At 44.2% G+C, this 16,687-nt stretch overlaps 2 protein-coding genes across 14 annotated transcripts in view; one reads left to right on the forward strand and one right to left on the reverse strand.

Moving 5' to 3' along the window:
- The window catches only part of Masp2 (mannan binding lectin serine peptidase 2), a 13,954-nt gene extending 2,480 nt beyond the window's left edge, over positions 1–11,474 (forward strand). Inside the window, exons 5-11 of the mRNA XM_029562756.1 lie at positions 717–913; positions 1,145–1,292; positions 2,211–2,329; positions 5,331–5,409; positions 7,345–7,479; positions 7,974–8,048; positions 9,010–11,474. Coding sequence (XP_029418616.1) covers positions 717–913; positions 1,145–1,292; positions 2,211–2,329; positions 5,331–5,409; positions 7,345–7,479; positions 7,974–8,048; positions 9,010–9,773 — 1,517 coding nt within the window. The 3' untranslated portion in view covers positions 9,774–11,474. The remainder of the gene's footprint in view (positions 1–716; positions 914–1,144; positions 1,293–2,210; positions 2,330–5,330; positions 5,410–7,344; positions 7,480–7,973; positions 8,049–9,009) is intronic.
- A 1,090-nt stretch (positions 11,475–12,564) lies between these two features.
- Positions 12,565–16,687, reverse strand: part of Tardbp (TAR DNA binding protein) — a 9,547-nt gene continuing 5,424 nt past the window's right edge. Inside the window, exons 5-8 of one of the 13 annotated variants that reach the window (XR_607215.2) lie at positions 15,026–15,196; positions 14,517–14,634; positions 13,414–13,550; positions 12,565–12,696 (exon numbers count right to left, since the gene is read on the reverse strand). Coding sequence is in view for 8 of the 13 variants with exons in the window: in XM_029562782.1 (XP_029418642.1) it covers positions 13,416–13,480; positions 14,490–14,634; positions 15,026–15,196 (381 nt within the window). In the remaining 5 variants the exon portion in view is untranslated. Of the gene's footprint in view, positions 14,635–15,025; positions 15,197–16,687 lie in introns of all 13 variants that reach the window. The other 12 variants (XR_607214.3, XR_003849287.1, XM_029562801.1 and 9 more) reach the window with 12 other exon arrangements.

A 16,687-nucleotide genomic window follows, 5' to 3' on the forward strand; every position in this document is an offset into this window, starting at 1 on the left:
CCGGGCAGGCAGGTTGGGGCAGATCCATCCTGAGGGATGGATCCTGACCTCATATGCTGGACAGGCATGTGAGCAGCCCCAGAAAAGGAGGGCAGACTGTGGGTGAACACTGGTGATGTGAACTTACGTCAACTGACCCCTGGGCCACTTCTAGACCAGGAAAGGACTGGGAAAAGTCTTTCCCACCTGTTCTCTGGAATTCAAGGGCCCTGGGGTGGTGGTCCCTGCCAGGTACATGTAGGATCCCCCTGGTGGATGCAATGGGAACTGCTGAAGTGGGCATGGCGCGATTCTGATGGAAGCAGGAAGCAGCCAGGGGCTCAAGGGACCTCCTCCTCCCTTTTTCATGGGAGGTGCCTGGCCTGGACCTTTTGGGGCTGCTTCTTTCTGGTGAGGCATCCCCTCCTCATGCCCTCCACCTCTAAGGTTGTTACTCTGGATACCCCACGCCCTCCTTTGTGTGAGAATTTGGGGCCCCAGCAAGCTATCCCTGACACCATCTTCTTCAGTCAAAACCTGAGGCAAGACAGTCTTTCTAACTGTCCCTTCATCACCCACTGGGGTTCCCTCCATGCCTCTGCAGCTGCTCAAGGGCAGGGCCTTGACCAAACCTAGGGACATTGATGCCCCAGGCACTTTCCCATCTTTTTCCCCAGAGGCAAAGAGCTGATCGGTAGGGCACGGAGCCATGCCACCCTGTCCTGTTCCCTTCCCAGCCCTGTGTTCAGGTCAGGTGTTCTCCAGGAGATCCGGGGAGCTGAGTAGCCCAGAGTACCCACAGCCATATCCCAAACTCTCCAGCTGCACCTACAGCATCCACTTGGAGGAAGGCTTCAGTGTCATCCTGGAATTCGTGGGGTCTTTTGACGTGGAGATGCATCCTGAAGTCCAGTGCCCCTATGACTCCCTCAAGGTATGGCTCCCAAGGCCTCATTTTCCTCTGTGACCTCCATCTTTTTCAGCATCACCCCTATATTCCATCTCTCTCCCTCAGTCAAGCCCCTTCAGCCACTTCATGGGGAGTCTAAGCTGGGCTGTGGCTTCAGAGGAAGAGGACACTCACCTTCTGTCCCCAGTCACAGTTTGCTACCCAGGCAGGACCCCTGCAGCAGGTCCTGGGGGCTCAGGGCCTTTCCTCATTCAGATTCAAACAGACAAGGGGGAATATGGCCCATTTTGTGGGAAGACATTGCCCCACAGGATTGAAACAGAGAGCAACAATGTGACCATCACCTTTGTCACTGATGAATCAGGAGACCACACAGGCTGGAAGATGCGCTACACAAGCACAGGTGAGCCGGCAGCTCTCAGGTCCAGGCAGGAGGCTGCGAGCTTGTCTCTTCTGCAGTGCCAATGAGCTACATAGGATGAGACTTTCCCGGCCAGGTCTAGGAAGGGAGCCCAGGCGGAGTAGGGTGGTCTGGGAAGCAATGGTCCTTAAGGGGAAATAGCAACATCCCCTTCTCCTTGTCCCTCCACTCAACCATCTAATTATCTAACTCTTTCCCCCTTTTTCCTCAATTCTGGCATTTCGAGATAGGGTCTCACTCTGTAAGTCAGGTGGCCCCAAACCCATTTTTTTGTAGCCCAAGCTGTTCTCCCAAGTGCTAGGATTATAAGTCTGTGCCACCTTCTACCTATCCACCTAACCATCCACCCACCCATCTTTCATTCCTAAAGATCTGTACCAAAAAGGGGTGAGGATGCAGCCTAGTGGTCAAGTGCCTACCTAGCATGCATAAGGCCCTGGGTTCAACCGCCAGCACATTAAAAAATGTGTATCAAATGTAGAAGCTACAGTTCCCACAGTCGGTCTCAACCAGTAGGGGACATAGTTATAACCCCGTGGCAAGCTCAGCCAAGTGCTGGGCATAGCAGGAGTCCAGAGGAAAGCCACCCGAGCCCCAGGAGCTGTCATTTACACCCACAGAGCCTTGCTCTTCCTTTAGGGGTTACTGTTTTGGTTTCAAGCCAAGTAAATTCTGTATATCTGGATTTCTTACCTACCTGCAGCTGAGTCCCAGACAAAGGAACAAGTCTTATTTTTGCAAGCGACTACTGAGTTCCATCTTGTCTTCGGGGTTCAATGTTAAGAACTTGAGGCAGGCTCTCTTTACACTTCATTTACCAACCAAGAACTTTGCATTGCTAAATTCGGACCTGGCAGCTACAGATCACACCCAAACCAATGTCTGGTATCCTCTATACAGCGCAGCCATGCCCTGATCCTATGGCGCCACCTAATGGCTACATTTCACCTGTGCAAGCCAAGTACATCCTGAAAGACAGCTTCTCCATCTTTTGCGACACTGGCTATGAGCTTCTGAAAGTGAGTCAAAACTGAGTGCCCAAGGGACAGACAAAAGTGGGAGGGGCTGGGCCAGCACAGGAGTTGCTTCCATCAGTGCTTAGGCGGGAGAAAAAAAATCAAAGAATACCTTCACATCAGACAAGAGAGATGGCCATGGTGAATCTTTTCTTCGGGGGGTCAGAGGGGGGGAATCTACCTTTTTTGTCTAACACTGGCTATGAGCTTCTGAGAGTGAGTCAAAACTAAGTGCCCAAGGGACAGACAGAAGTGGGAGGGGCTGGGCCAGCACAGGAGTTACTTCCATCAGTGCTTAGGCGGGAGAAAAAAATCAAAGAATACCTTCACATCAGACAAGAGAGATGGCCACGGTGAATCTTTTCTTCGGGGGGTCAGAGGGGGGGAATCTACCTTTTTTGTCTGAGACAGTCTGGCCTGGAGCAATGCAGTCTAGTTTGGCCTCAAATTCAAGATCTTCCTGCCTCCACCTCCCAAATGTTGGATTATGGGCATATGCTACCTCATGTAGTTCTGCCTTTTAAAATTGTTTGGAGATATTCTATCAACCCAGCTACCCCCCCCCCCCAGCTTGTTTCTATTTAATTGGAAAAAATACCCTTTGAATCATACAGCTTCTACAACTTTTTTAAAAATTATTTTTATGTGTATGAGTGTATTGCCTGTGTGTAAAGTGCATCCATGTCATGCAATGCCGCAGAAGTCAGAAGGGAGTGTTGGATTTCCCTGGAACTGGAGTTAGGGAAGGTTGTCAGCAGCCATGTGGGTCCTGGGAATCTAACCCAGGTCATCTGCAAGAGCTCTTAACTGCTGAGCCATCTCTCTGGCCCCCATACTTTGTCTTGTTTTGAGACAGGGTCCTCCTGTAGCCCCAGCTGGCCTGGAACTCCCTATGTAGACCAGGCTGGCCTCAAACTCAGATTCGCTTGCCTCTGCCCCTGCGGAGATTAAAGGTGTGCGCCACCATGCCCCACTTTTTTGCATTTTTCGAAGCAGCCTCACTATGTAGCCAGACTGGCCTTTCAAACTCACGACCTCCCTCCTCAGCTGGGATTACAGGTGTGCACTACCAGATCTTCAAGTTATCTTGGTGCTGAGAACTGAACCCAGGACCCTGTGCGTGCTAGATTTGGATGTCTACCACCCCAAGCCTGTGCCTTTTAAAGAACTTCTTATAGAAAGCTGGTCATTAAAATAGGAAACTTTTCTGTCCACCTGCACATTATAGCAGCTCTTTATAGAGTGGCTGAAACATCAGAAAGGAGTCCGCTAACCTAGCTCCATGCTGCAGTAGCTTCTGGTGTAAATTAAGGTCTTCCCTGGTCAACTGATAACGTTCCTGTGAAACAACTCCAGGACCCACGAAAAATTAGGTAGCCCTGGAAAGAGTATATTCTGCAAAGTTATAAATAGTGATCACTGTTGAGGGAGTATCATTTTAAAAGTTGCTTAGCATGTTGCTTTAGGGGCACAGGTAAGAAATTAACGGGCCCTCTTTATGTTCTTCACAATTGTCACTGAATCCCAGTGGTCAAAAGCAATAACACTTAAGTGATAGCTATGCAGTCTGTGGAGGGCCACAACTGGGAAGCTTCCACCTTGCAAACCTCCAGGCTGGGCCTAATTTGGTATATAGTTGAGGATAACCTTGTCCTGATCTTCCTGTCTCCACCTCCCAAGTGGTGGGATTACAGGTTTACCAGCATGCTCCACCATGGCTAGACAAACATTCCATCAACCAAGCTACATCTCCAGCCTGCTTCCATTTAACTGAAAAAAAAAAAAAATTCTTGATATCCTTTGAACCATACAGCTTCTATGTCTTTATTTATAAAGACAGGGTAGCCCCAGACAGCCTGGAACTGGCTACACAGATCAGGCTAGCCTCTGAACTCACAGACATCTGCCTGGCTCTTCCTCCTGAGTGCCACATGTCAAAAATTTTTTTATGTGTACAAGTGTGTTGCCTGCATGTATGTGAGTGCACCCGTGTCATGCAATGCCACAGAGGTCAGAAGAGGGCTTCAAACTGGAGTTAAGGATGGTTTGTAGCCATGTGGGTGCTGGGAATCGAACCCGGGTTCTCTGCAAGAGCAGTCAGTGCTCTTAACCGCTGAGCCATCTCTCCAGCCCGTTTTAAAAAATTATTTTTGAATGTGGGTACATGTGCGGAAAGAGGACAACTTGGAGCTGGTTATCTCCTACTACCATGTGGGTTCCAGACATCAAACTCACATTGCAGACTTGGCAGCAAACACCTTTACCTGCCGAGTCATCTCACCGTGATCCTCCTTGTCATCTGGCACTTAAATTTTTTTTTTAAAAAAAACCTTATTTTGGTACCAGAGAGCTGGCTCAGTGGTTAAGAAGCTCTTGCAGAGTGTGGTTCCCAGCACCCACATGGTGGCTAACAACCATCCACAAGTTCTGACGTCGTCTTCTGGCCTCCAGGGGCAATGAATACATATGGTGCATTTAACATACATGCATGCAAAACACACACACAAAACTTAAAAAAAACAAAAACAAAACAAGTCTTTTAATCGTGTGTGGTGCTCAGAGGTCAGGTGTCATATCCCCTGAAGCTAGAATTCCAGGTGGTTGTGAGCCACGGCACCTGGAGTGCTGGGGACTGAACTTGGCTCTTAATGGTGGAGGGGCTGGAGTAGTGCCACAAAGGAAAAGAAAGAACATGAACAGGGACTTCCAGGTCAGAAATCGGATTGGATACACTGGGAAGCAGAACATATTACAAACCGAAGCAAAGGTTAATATTTAATTCATAAGATGCCAACATTTTCAAAGTTGAGGTACATAACTGGGTGACATAAACCGGCAGAGCTTTTGCCAGTACATGTCAAAATGCAACCTCTGCCACCATGCTACATGCAATGTCTGCCACACTGCTGTCTCCCCAACTTGGGAACCCTGGGAAGCACTGTAGGAACCCAGTTCTAGGGAGTGACTGACCTGGTGGTAACTCACTTTCTGAATTCTTCCTCAGGGTTCTGCACCCCTGAAATCATTTGTAGCTGTCTGTCAGAGAGATGGATCTTGGGACCAACCGATGCCAGAGTGCAGCAGTACGATCATGTGACAATTCCCTTTCCCACCACCACCTGTACTTTTTGTGTTGGATATGCATTTGAGGTCAGAGGATGTTGGGCATTCTGCAGGGATGTTCAGTTCTGCCCCACTCCTCCCAGCACTGGAGTGACACACACACAACCATGCTGGGTTTCTTACATGGGTGCTGGGGACTTGAACTTGGGTCCTGTGATGGCATAGCAAGCATGCTTACCTACTGAGCCATCTCCCCACCCCACCTGTATTATTTCTGTAGCTTCACTAGTCAGTCTCCCCTCCCCCACCAAACGATCTGGTTTATCAGGGCTCGAGTTCCAAACGTGCTTCTCAGTGTCAAGAACTACTGGGGACAATCAAGTGTGAAATACTGCTCCCTGCCAGGTGTGGTGGTGCACACCTGTAGTTCCAGCACTTGGGAGGCAGAGGCAGGTGGATCTCTGTGAGTTTGAGGCCAGCCTGGTCTACATATTGAGTTCCAGGCCAGCTGGGGCTTAAGACCAAAGAAATTTAAAAAAAAAAAAAAAATACTGCTCCCTGCAGACAGAAATATCACACGTGAACTAGGCCACTGTGTGTTCAGGTGTCCATCCCTCCAACTACATGCACCCCAACCTGTGAACATACCAAATGTTGGGATGGGGGCAGTTCTGTGCTGTTGTATACAGACACACTCATTTATGCACACATAAAGGAATAATGGTACTCGATGCCATTTTGAAAACGAAGAATCAGAAATATCTCAATTATGTATTTTCAGTACTAAACTGTGAGAGTACACGTTATTTGAAAATAGAAACTTCCAAAACTCAGTGGAAAGCTCTTGTCCATTTTCTCAAACTACCACGAAGTCTGCAGGTGCAGCTCCGTAGCAAGCTTCACTTGGCTAGCAGGTGTGAAAAGGGCACTGCACTGTCCGTGCCCTGGTTTTATCTTATCCCACCACTTCTTGTTCCTAGCACCCACCACACACAGCCACGACTGACACCTCTGTAAAGAAAGCTCCTAGAAGAAATAAAGTATTTTTATGAATGTATACTCTCACCAATGAGCTTACTAATTCAGTCCAGTTGACGTGAGGCTGACAGTGGGAGTCTGAACCCAGACCCTGCCACCGCCTGCTGTGCACCTGTGGCAGCAGCCAGGCACACAGCTGATAGGTTGCTGTAAAGTATTTCAATGTCTTGGGGGGGGGGGGCGCGGGTGGAGCTTGGGGAAGGGGAGAGCCAGGGCCTTCCTGTAGCTGGACCTAGCCCAGGACTCCCTGAGCAGACCAGGCTGGCCTTGTCTCAGAAATCCAGCTGTCTCTGCCTCCTGAGTGCTGGGACTAAAAGTAATGAGACATGACAGGCAAATGTTTAATGCCCACAGTAGAAACAATTTCTGGTTGTCTACTTTGCAAAGGACTTTTAGAAACCACTCAGTCCCTTTTACAAAACGCAGTTACTTCCCATTAGTAATGTCTTAAGACCCGTGTCCAAATTCAAGGTCTGAGTACTCAACACTCCAAGGTTTCTAAAGTTCAAGCCGTGAAAAGTGCGGCAGTAACAGGCAAACAACACAATGGCTTTCCTCCTTTGTGTGACCGTGTCCTGTGAGAGCTAAGGAGCCTCCAAAGTGGTTTGGAATCCCTTACCTTGGAGAGACCATCCCCTCCCTTCACCGGGCTTGTAGCCAGGAGCAGTATGTGGGGCAATGCTTCCCACCAAGCTAAAGCCATTCTTGCCACACAGAGGTGGCATTAATATAATGCTGTCCGCATGCACAACGCCCATCTATCGCTCCACATTAGATGCTCAGTCTCCACACCTTTTCACCCATCAGGGCTGAAGACAAGAAAGGGCTTTACTTCTGCTATGCAAGCACCAGACCACTGAGGCACGTATCTCCAGCCTGTGCAGATTTTCAATGGCAGTCCTACATTTCCTTCCTAGTTGTCGACTGTGGACCTCCTGATGACCTACCCAATGGCCACGTGGAATACATCACAGGCCTCGAGGTGACCACCTACAAAGCAGTGATTCAGTACAGCTGTCAAGAGACTTTCTACACAATGAGACACAACAATGGTAAGCAAGCAAATTCCTGAGAGGGAGGACAGGGTGGGTGATATCTGGACTTGAGCCCTCAGGACTGAAATGTAAACTTGATCCTACACTTCTGGCTAAGGGAGATGAAGGATTAAAGGCTCTTCTCCCACCTGCTAAGTGAAGTACTGTAGCTAAAATGACTTTAATGTCAATTTGTGGGAATCAGAAAACAGATCTTATCTAGTAAATGACTACTACAAACACACAATATATTCCAAATGGTTTAATTTAACAAGTCAAAACCTTATCATTAAGCACTTGAGATCTTGATACATATTCAAGTTACACATCTAAAAGGTTTCCACTTTGCAAGCAAACACAGTAATGCGGAGACCTCCTATTTATGAAATCATGTAAAATGGTTCTTCACACACCTCTTCCCGCCACAGATGCTCAAGAATCAACATTTTTCAAGAGGGTATCCAAGTACACGACAGCCAGTTAAACATTTTTGTTTTTCCAATGATTTGCAGGTAAATATGTGTGTGAGGCTGATGGATTCTGGACGAGCTCCAAAGGAGAAAAATCTCCCCCCGTCTGCGAGCCTGGTAATGGATACATTTACACCAGAGATTCAGAACAGAGGGAGAGGAGCTCGGGTGGGAGACAATGGGCAGCACTTTGGCTGGGGTAGGCAGCATCTAGCTCTTAGACTAAGTTATTATTTCCAAATCGCACACTCATTACCCCTTTGCATGTGGAGGTGGTTAGGTGCTGACTGCATCACTTATCTGATTATTTCTGACCTTAGATAATGAGGTAAGCATAAAAAATTAAATGATTTTTAAATTATCTCAAACCATTTGTACATTTATAAACATGAGTTCTTCAGTTACTTTTATTCCCTGTAAAAATGCTATTAAAACCCAAAGCTAATAACTTCATTATTTCCCTAAGCAATTGTTTTCAATGACATCTAGGTTTTTAAACATTAATGCAATTTGCCTTCTAATACTACTTAAAAATTTCTTAAATCAGAATTGTCTCCAATAGTTGAGGTTAAAAAAAAAAAACCCAAAATTTTAATCAAAGTACACTGTCATAGTAGGAAACATATATGCTACATTAATGACTGTAATTAGTTGGCTATAAAGACACAGTAAAATTCAGTTTGGTAGAATCAACCAGACCAAAACCACCAATTTCACAACAGGGAAGTCTATCATTGCAATGGTCTAATTTTTAGACATTTCTACCTTCAAAGGTAAATCATTTCTCAAATTTTAACAATAGGCTCTGGCTTTCCCAGAATTGCTAATAAATCCATTCACAAAACAGAAACAGTGCAGAGGCCCTCCACACAGCACTGTCTCATCTCACACTCCTATCCACCCTGTCCCCCCCCACCCCATCTTTGCCATTAGGCTTTTTAAAAAAAACCCAAAAAAAAAAAAAAAAGTATTTTTTTTGCTCATCTCATTCTCTGAGGAGCTAATTAACACCGGGGACCCACATGCCTAGACAGGATGGGCTTCTATAAAGGCTCTGGATTTTGGCTTCTTTCCTCAGTTTGTGGACTGTCCGCCCGCAGTACAGGAGGTCGTATATTTGGAGGGCAAAATGCAAAGCCTGGTGACTTTCCTTGGCAAGTCTTGTTACTGGGTGGTGCTACGGCAGCAGGTGCGCTTTTATATGACAACTGGATCCTAACAGCAGCTCATGCCATATATGCGGAAAAAGAGGCCGCACCCTCCCTGGACATTCGCATGGGCGCCCTGAAAAGGCTATCACCTCATTATACCCGAGCCTGGGCAGAGGCGATCTTCATACACGAAGAGTACACTCACAGTGCTGGCTTTGACAATGACATAGCGCTGATTAAACTGAAGAACAAAGTTGCACTCAATAGAAACATCACACCTATCTGCCTGCCTAAAAAAGAAGCTGCATCCTTAATGAGGACAGACAACATTGGAACAGTGTCTGGTTGGGGGTTAACCCAAAAGGGCTTTCCAGCTAGAAATCTCATGTTTGTGGACATACCAGTTGTTGACCACCACAAATGTACCGCTGCCTATGAAAAGCAGCTCTACCCTGGAGGAAAAGTGACTGCCAACATGCTCTGTGCTGGTCTGGAAACCGGGGGCAAGGATAGCTGTAGAGGGGACAGTGGAGGGGCACTAGCGTTTCTAGATAACCAGACACAGCGATGGTTTGTGGGAGGAATAGTGTCCTGGGGTTCCATTAACTGTGGGGAAGCAGATCAGTATGGTGTATATACAAAAGTCATTAACTATATTCCCTGGATCGAGAACATAATAAATAATTTTTAACTTGCACGTCTTCTATCAGTAAATAATCCCCTTTTTAGTACTGGTGAAAGATCTTAGCAGTAACGGACCCTGAGAAACATTAACAGGTTTTGCTCTACTCCAAAACAAGAGGCCAGTAGGCCAACCTTGTGGGTTCAAGCTATTCAGCACAGCGGTCAGTGCCTCTCCCACCCAACATAAACTCCCTGCATTTGACTACTTCCAAAGTCTACCTAATTCTCTTACTGGCTGTTCCCATTTCTGCGAAGTGTTCTCTGTTCACTTTCCTAGTGTTTTTAGATGTGTTCCTCACTGAGCTCTAAAGTTATTTTACATATTGTAGCAGTATCAATTTCAGAGTAACGGATACATACATCTACTTCCTTTTTGGACTGGGTATGATTTCCCCATTAAAAATCAGTACCAAAAAAAGTTAAATGTTTCTGGGACAGTCTCACAGAACCAAAAATGATCTTTAACTCTTGATCCTGCTCCCACCCCCAGAGCACTGGGAATACAGGAATGCTCCACCACAGCCAGCCTTCAATTTTCATTTACTAAATTGTTAGCCAAAGGAACAACAGTATTTCACCCTTTAAGAGGGCAATTCAGTCAATCTTTCTGGTTTTTCACTGCCTCACATATTCTACAGATACCTTGAACTTCTATCCTTTTGTAACCACGTGCTGACCACTGGGATTACAGGAATGAAGGTTTTGTACCTGCCAGTCAAGCATGCTACCAACTAGCACCTCCACTATTATTATTTTTAAAAGACAATCTATGTAGCCCAAGCCGACCTCAAATTCACTATTCCTGTCTGCCTCAGCCTTCCAAGTGCTGGGAATTAAGGTGTGGGCCACTATATCTGGCCTTGATCTCACAACGATCTGTCTGCCTCTGCCTCCAAGTGTTGGGGTTAAAGATGTGAGCTGCCACCTGGCTACCAGTGAGCCCGAGCTACTTGGGCACAGGTAAAGTCAAAATAGGGTAAAGATTTGAACTCATGTATTATACTTAACTCTCCTAGCACTTAACAACAAAACAGTGACATAATTAAATTGCTGGAGTAAACTGCCTAACTTGATAAGATGCTGATTTAACCTCAAAAGAAAAAAAAAAAAAATCCCATTTGGTTTTACTTGGCTCTTATTTTAGTACATAACATTTCAGAAAGTTCTGTCTAGTCAGCTACCATTATATGTAGAAATTCATTGCCAGTTTTGGCCTGCTTTCTCTTGGGCATATACAAATTCTTAAGACTCACTTTTTAAACGATGGAACTACTGCGATCCTCTACATCTTTCATATACAAGACTCACTTTATATATGAGACAGAGTTCTAGGCCTAGAACTCCCTAGACCAGGCCAGCCTGCACCTCAGAGATGTGCCTGCCTTTGCTTGCTGCTGGGATTAAAGGGGCATGCCACCACGCCTGGTTAAGATTCACTTTTAAAAGTAACTTTTCAGCATCTTTGTTACATATGAAATAGAAATCATACTTTTCCAGTAAGACTCCAGACACTAAGCTGTTGGTGGCAACAAAACTTTTTATTCAACTGTGTTTCAAAGAATTTTTAGAATGAATGCATTTTGATGACCAAATAGACTTTCAAAAACAAATTTTTGCCAAGGAGTTTATTTCTAAAACTTTGTTTAGGGTAGAAACTATCTATGGCTACATAGTACTATAGACATGTTAAAAAAAAAAAAGCGGCTACTCAACACTGAAAGCTTTCCAGGATAGGCAACCTTTAACAAGTGTAAATAAGGGATTAAAACCATGCCATTGACAAGTTAACTTACCCCAGGGCTCCTTGCCGGCTTGCCAGTTTAGTCTGTGGAGGTCCCGAAAACCGAAAACCATTTTAAGTGCTACCATGTTACTGCTGCTGAGTAATAGTGCAAGTGCTAAAATGCAAAATTCAGATGGTACAGGGTTTGGAAATCATGCAGATTTAGATGCAGAGAAAAGAAAATTTACAACTCAAGATCCTTTTACAGAGGAAAAGGAGTTAGGAAACGTGGTAATCACAAATCTAAAGGATGACCTCACTTATAAATTCTCAAAACACGAGAAACTTGCAAAATGACAAACCTATTTATCATAATCTACTTAGGTAAGGGCATTAGGCAAACTATCAACACAAAAACTGTCATATTCTTCCAATTAGAAAAGGAGCTCATCAATTCTCAAAATTACATAACAAGTACAATATATTATTGCTTTTACATTCTTAACAATGCATTGTGAGAGTCTAATCTGATTTTGTGAGCAAATATGTTCAACATGACTCTATGCCCCCACATTCCAGAGTGCAAAGCCACCACAGATAGACAACCCACCCTACTAGTTCTTAAAGCTATGAGGCTTCTTAAATGGGTTTCAGGCACAAGGTTTCTTGTGGTTTCTTCTACTTCATCCCTATTGCAATTAATTCCACTTTTTAAATCCCGAACAGAAAGGTGCTGATCATCCTCCCTTTTCAATTGATATGCTTTGCTATAAAGCATTTGGAAATAACATTGTTCTGCCCACTCTCCAAATAGTATGTTTAGAAGTCGTGGTTTCCCAATGGAGATTTATACAGGCCACGCAAATAGAAAATCACCCAAATGCACAGAGGCACTAAGAAAAGGCTGGAGGGCACTGCTTACCATTTTAGGTGCGGTCACCCAGACTTATTAAAATCTAGATTTTAAAAAACAAAACAAAAACCCAACAAAAAAACTTCCACTTTGGACAATGCAAGAACAAATAGCAATTAAGTCTGGGTATCAGGTGTCAGTGCATGACAGGTGATGAATCCATTTGACTTGAGACAACTTTTCAAATAAGTTTATTTGAAGCAAAATAAACTACTGCCAAGAAACTTTATGAAAGTTCCATCTCAAAAGGGTCAAAAAGGGGAATTAACTGCTATGAATTCTTTGCATTCAGGGCTGCAAAACAAAGACACATATTATTTAAATCAGTTTTATTTAAGAATTTCCAACAATGACAACTCTTATAAAAAGCATCCAAGCACAGGACCCAGAACTGCAGCAAACCGCATTCTTAGGGGTAGCTAACAGACATGAGAACTCCACCCTTCTGAGACACCTGAGCTCACTGGTGAACTCTGCTTCCAAGTTCTCCTGCAAAGCACACCACAAGCTCAGTCCATGTTCTCAGCCCACAGCTTCAGTTCACCTTCCCACACTTACAGATCAGTAACAGAGGAGAACACACACCATACAGCATTCACAGCAGTTGACAGAGGGGGAGGGGAAATACAAGTATCATTTCACTTAACACATTCAACTAAAGTGGGTTTTCTAAGAACAAAACTCAAAGTCTTCCAACAGATGTGGATGTCCTTTGAATGCAAGAACACTCGTACATTATTTGCTATCATTGCTCTCTGCACACTCTCACCAAAGCACAGGATTGAGTGACACCTCTCGCCAAGTTAAAAAATATCCATTTTGCACCACCAAGTCTCTGCACGCTCGCCTTTTCTCGCTCATACTCGCCTTTCATGCCTCGGCACCACCATCAATCCCACACAAGGTTTCAAAAGTTCAAACAGCGTTCTGGTTCCATATCACAGCCTTGCGTTCATAGCGTTGATACGACTCCATGAAATAAAGAGTAGCGGATAAAAATGGAACACCCACCGTCAAAGACGCAGCCTGTGCAGCGTGATGACGAATTCTTGGATGAGAAAGCATGTAGACAGTTTTCCTATGGCAGAATATTTACAGCACTACTTTCAATGAAGTGCTTCTTCCATAAACATTTGAAATGAGATGAACTGCAGAGATTAAATGAAGGCTTCATATTGTACTTTTATATATGAAGGAAGACAAGTGTTAAAACAAAACCAAAAGAACCAAACATCGTGACATCATGATCTCCCAAAAGGAGATTTTCCTAAGGAAAAATCCATACGGTGGGATTCAAATTAAAATAAAAAGAATGTAGTTCTAACCAATGGTTTCTACTTTGAACATGCAAAGAATTCACTTAAGTCCAAGGACAGAATATTACAGGAGAAACCTTTTGAGATCAATTGTAGTGTGTTGGTTTACCAATCAGGCAAACAACAGTTCACTTTCAGCCACTCAGTATTTTAACCCTTTATGTAACAAAACTTATAAAATTCCTTTAGTTCTTCCTCTTTTTCTAAAGAAAAATGTCAAAAATACTGCTGAATATACTCCACACAGAACAAACCAATTTTGAAAATTTTTAGTACATATGTATTTTACAATATACTTACCATGAGTTTAGAAAAATTTGAATTCCCACCATTCTATACCAACCAACCGACCACTGACCCACACCACCCAACCATAACCCACTGTCTACATTCCCCAGCCAGAGGACTTAGAATCCATGCTTGAGCCAAACCCTCCATTAAAACCACTGCCTGACCCTGCATTTGATGCTGACCCCCAACCAAGAGGGGCACCAGAATTAGAACCACTGTAAGAGTTATTTCCAGAACCAAACGCCTGGTTTGGCTCCCTCTGCATGTTCCCCTGGCTCTGGTTATTACCTGATGGGCCTGACTGGTTCTGCTGACTGGCTAACATGCCCATCATGCCCCAACTGCTCTGCAGTGCTGCCTGGGCTGCAGCCATCATTGCTGGATTAATGCTAAAGGCGCCAAAGTTCATCCCTCCACCCATATTACCACCCTGATTATTTCCCAAGCCAGCTCCACCCCCTCTACTGTTACCAAACCCACCCTGATTCCCAAAGCCACCTGGATTACCACCAAATCTTCCACTTCTCTCTAACTGTCTATTGCTATTGTGCTTAGGTTCAGCATTGGATATATGCACGCTGATTCCTTTAATGATCAAGTCTTCTCCACAAAGAGACTGGGCAACCTACAAGAAACAAGGAATGTGGATGATTAAACCACTGACTCTTACACCAATAAAACCTACATCTTAAGCATAATCCATCCAAACATAGAAAAACAGGCTCGCTTCATTTAAACTGTGTCAGCAGCTTTTAGCTTTAGTAACAGAAATCTTCCTATTTTCAAGACTTGAAAACACTCCCAAAGGCCATATAATGAGAAATATCTACAAAGCATCTCACCAATACCTAAACCGACATACTCTACCATGAATAAACAATGCGGCAATCACCTGGAACAAATAATTTTCATCATTTTTGTGCTGGGACTTGAACCCAGAACCTTGTCTACATCACACTAAACACGTCCTTCAACACTTTATATTCCTAGTCCCCAGAACAAATTAAGAAAAATACCTGATCATCTGCAAATGTAACAAAGGCAAAAGCCCTGAATGGTTTGGGAATGAAGACATCTACTACTTCTCCATACTGACAGAAGAACTGTCGAAGCTCATCAGCAGTCATGTCCTCTGTACAGCGCCCAACAAATACCTTTCTGCTTCTCAAGGGCTCATCTGGGCTTTGCTGGCCAAATCAAAGATAAGGAAAAATATCAGTCATACAAAGATCACGGTAGGGATGGCACAAAATCTGTTTCAAAAGAGCAATGAATCATTAAAACAAAGGCATACTTTGTCTTTTTTCTCCTGGGATTTTATTTTTTTTTTATTTTTGGGAAATGGGGTCTGCCTGCCTCTGCCTTCCAAGTGCTGGGATTAAAGGTGTGGGCCACCATACCTGGAATTTCCTGGGGATTTTATAAGACATTTTTGCATAGCCCAGGCTGGCCTCAAACTCCTGATCCTCCTTCCTCAACCTCCCATGCACTGGGACATTTCAGGCACCCAACACGACACTCTGCTTTAATTTCTCATGCATGTGTCTGTGCACATGCTCATGGAGGTCAGAGGTTGGTGTAAAGCATCTTCTATCATTTTTATTTTGTGTGTTTTGCCTGCATGTATGTATGTGTACCAGTATATGCAGTGCCTAGGCCAGAAGAGGACAATGGAACTGTCTGTCAGATGGGTGCTAAGAATTGAACACAGGTGTCTACAAGAGCAGGAAGTGCTTTTAACTGTCAAGTCATCTCTCCAGTCCCTCTGGTTTTTGAGATGGAGCCTCTCACTGAACTCAGTGATTTGGGTAAACTAACTGGCCCGAAATCTCCATTCATCTGCCTATCCAGCCTCCCCAGTATGTGTTGGGATTATAAGCCATGTGTCACTATGCCTAGCTTTTTAAAAATGTGGGTTCTGGAATCAAATGGAAGTCCTTGTGAGAAGCACTTTATTGACTGAGCTATTCAGCTCAAAAGAAATTTGAAATTTTTTTTTTTGATGCAGGATCTTCCTGTAGTCAATCTCAGAGATCCACTTGCCTCTGCCTCCCAAGTGCTAACCCAGCTTTCCTTTTCCTTTTTTGTTGAAGAAAATTATAAGTTCTGAAGTTTATTTGGATTTAGGAGTCAATGACAAATTTACTGGTGAAGACCATGCTTCAAATAAACAAGTCTTATTTGCTTGGAACAAATTCGACCTTCACACAAATTTAATACATTATGATATACTCTAATTGTCATTATACCTATGTAAGATACTGGTAACTGGGCTGAAGAGATAGCTCAGAGGTTAAGAGCACTGGCTGCTCTTACAGAGGACTCAGGTTCAATTCCCAGCACCCACATGGCGGCTAACAACCGTCTACAACTCCAGTTCCAGGGAATCTGTTGCCTTCTTCTGACCTCCACAGGCATTGCATGACACACATGCAGGCAATACACTCATACATGTAAAATTAAAAAAAAAAAAAAAAAAAAAAAAATGTTTCTTTAGGTCAAAGCTTTTATTCTTTTAATATAGAGTGAGGCTAAATTATATCCCCGTGCTTGCTTGTGTGTCTAAAAGAAAAACAAAAGGAAATAAAAGCACAGATTTTGGGGTCTGGCACCACCTACTGAGCACTGTCAGTCACTCTGGGACACACTTTACTTCCTAGGTCTGGCAATGCTGGCCT

Source organism: Nannospalax galili, unplaced genomic scaffold, assembly GCF_000622305.1.
Source record: "Nannospalax galili isolate Female #2095 unplaced genomic scaffold, S.galili_v1.0 scaffold870, whole genome shotgun sequence".
Classification (NCBI taxonomy): domain Eukaryota; kingdom Metazoa; phylum Chordata; class Mammalia; order Rodentia; family Spalacidae; genus Nannospalax; species Nannospalax galili.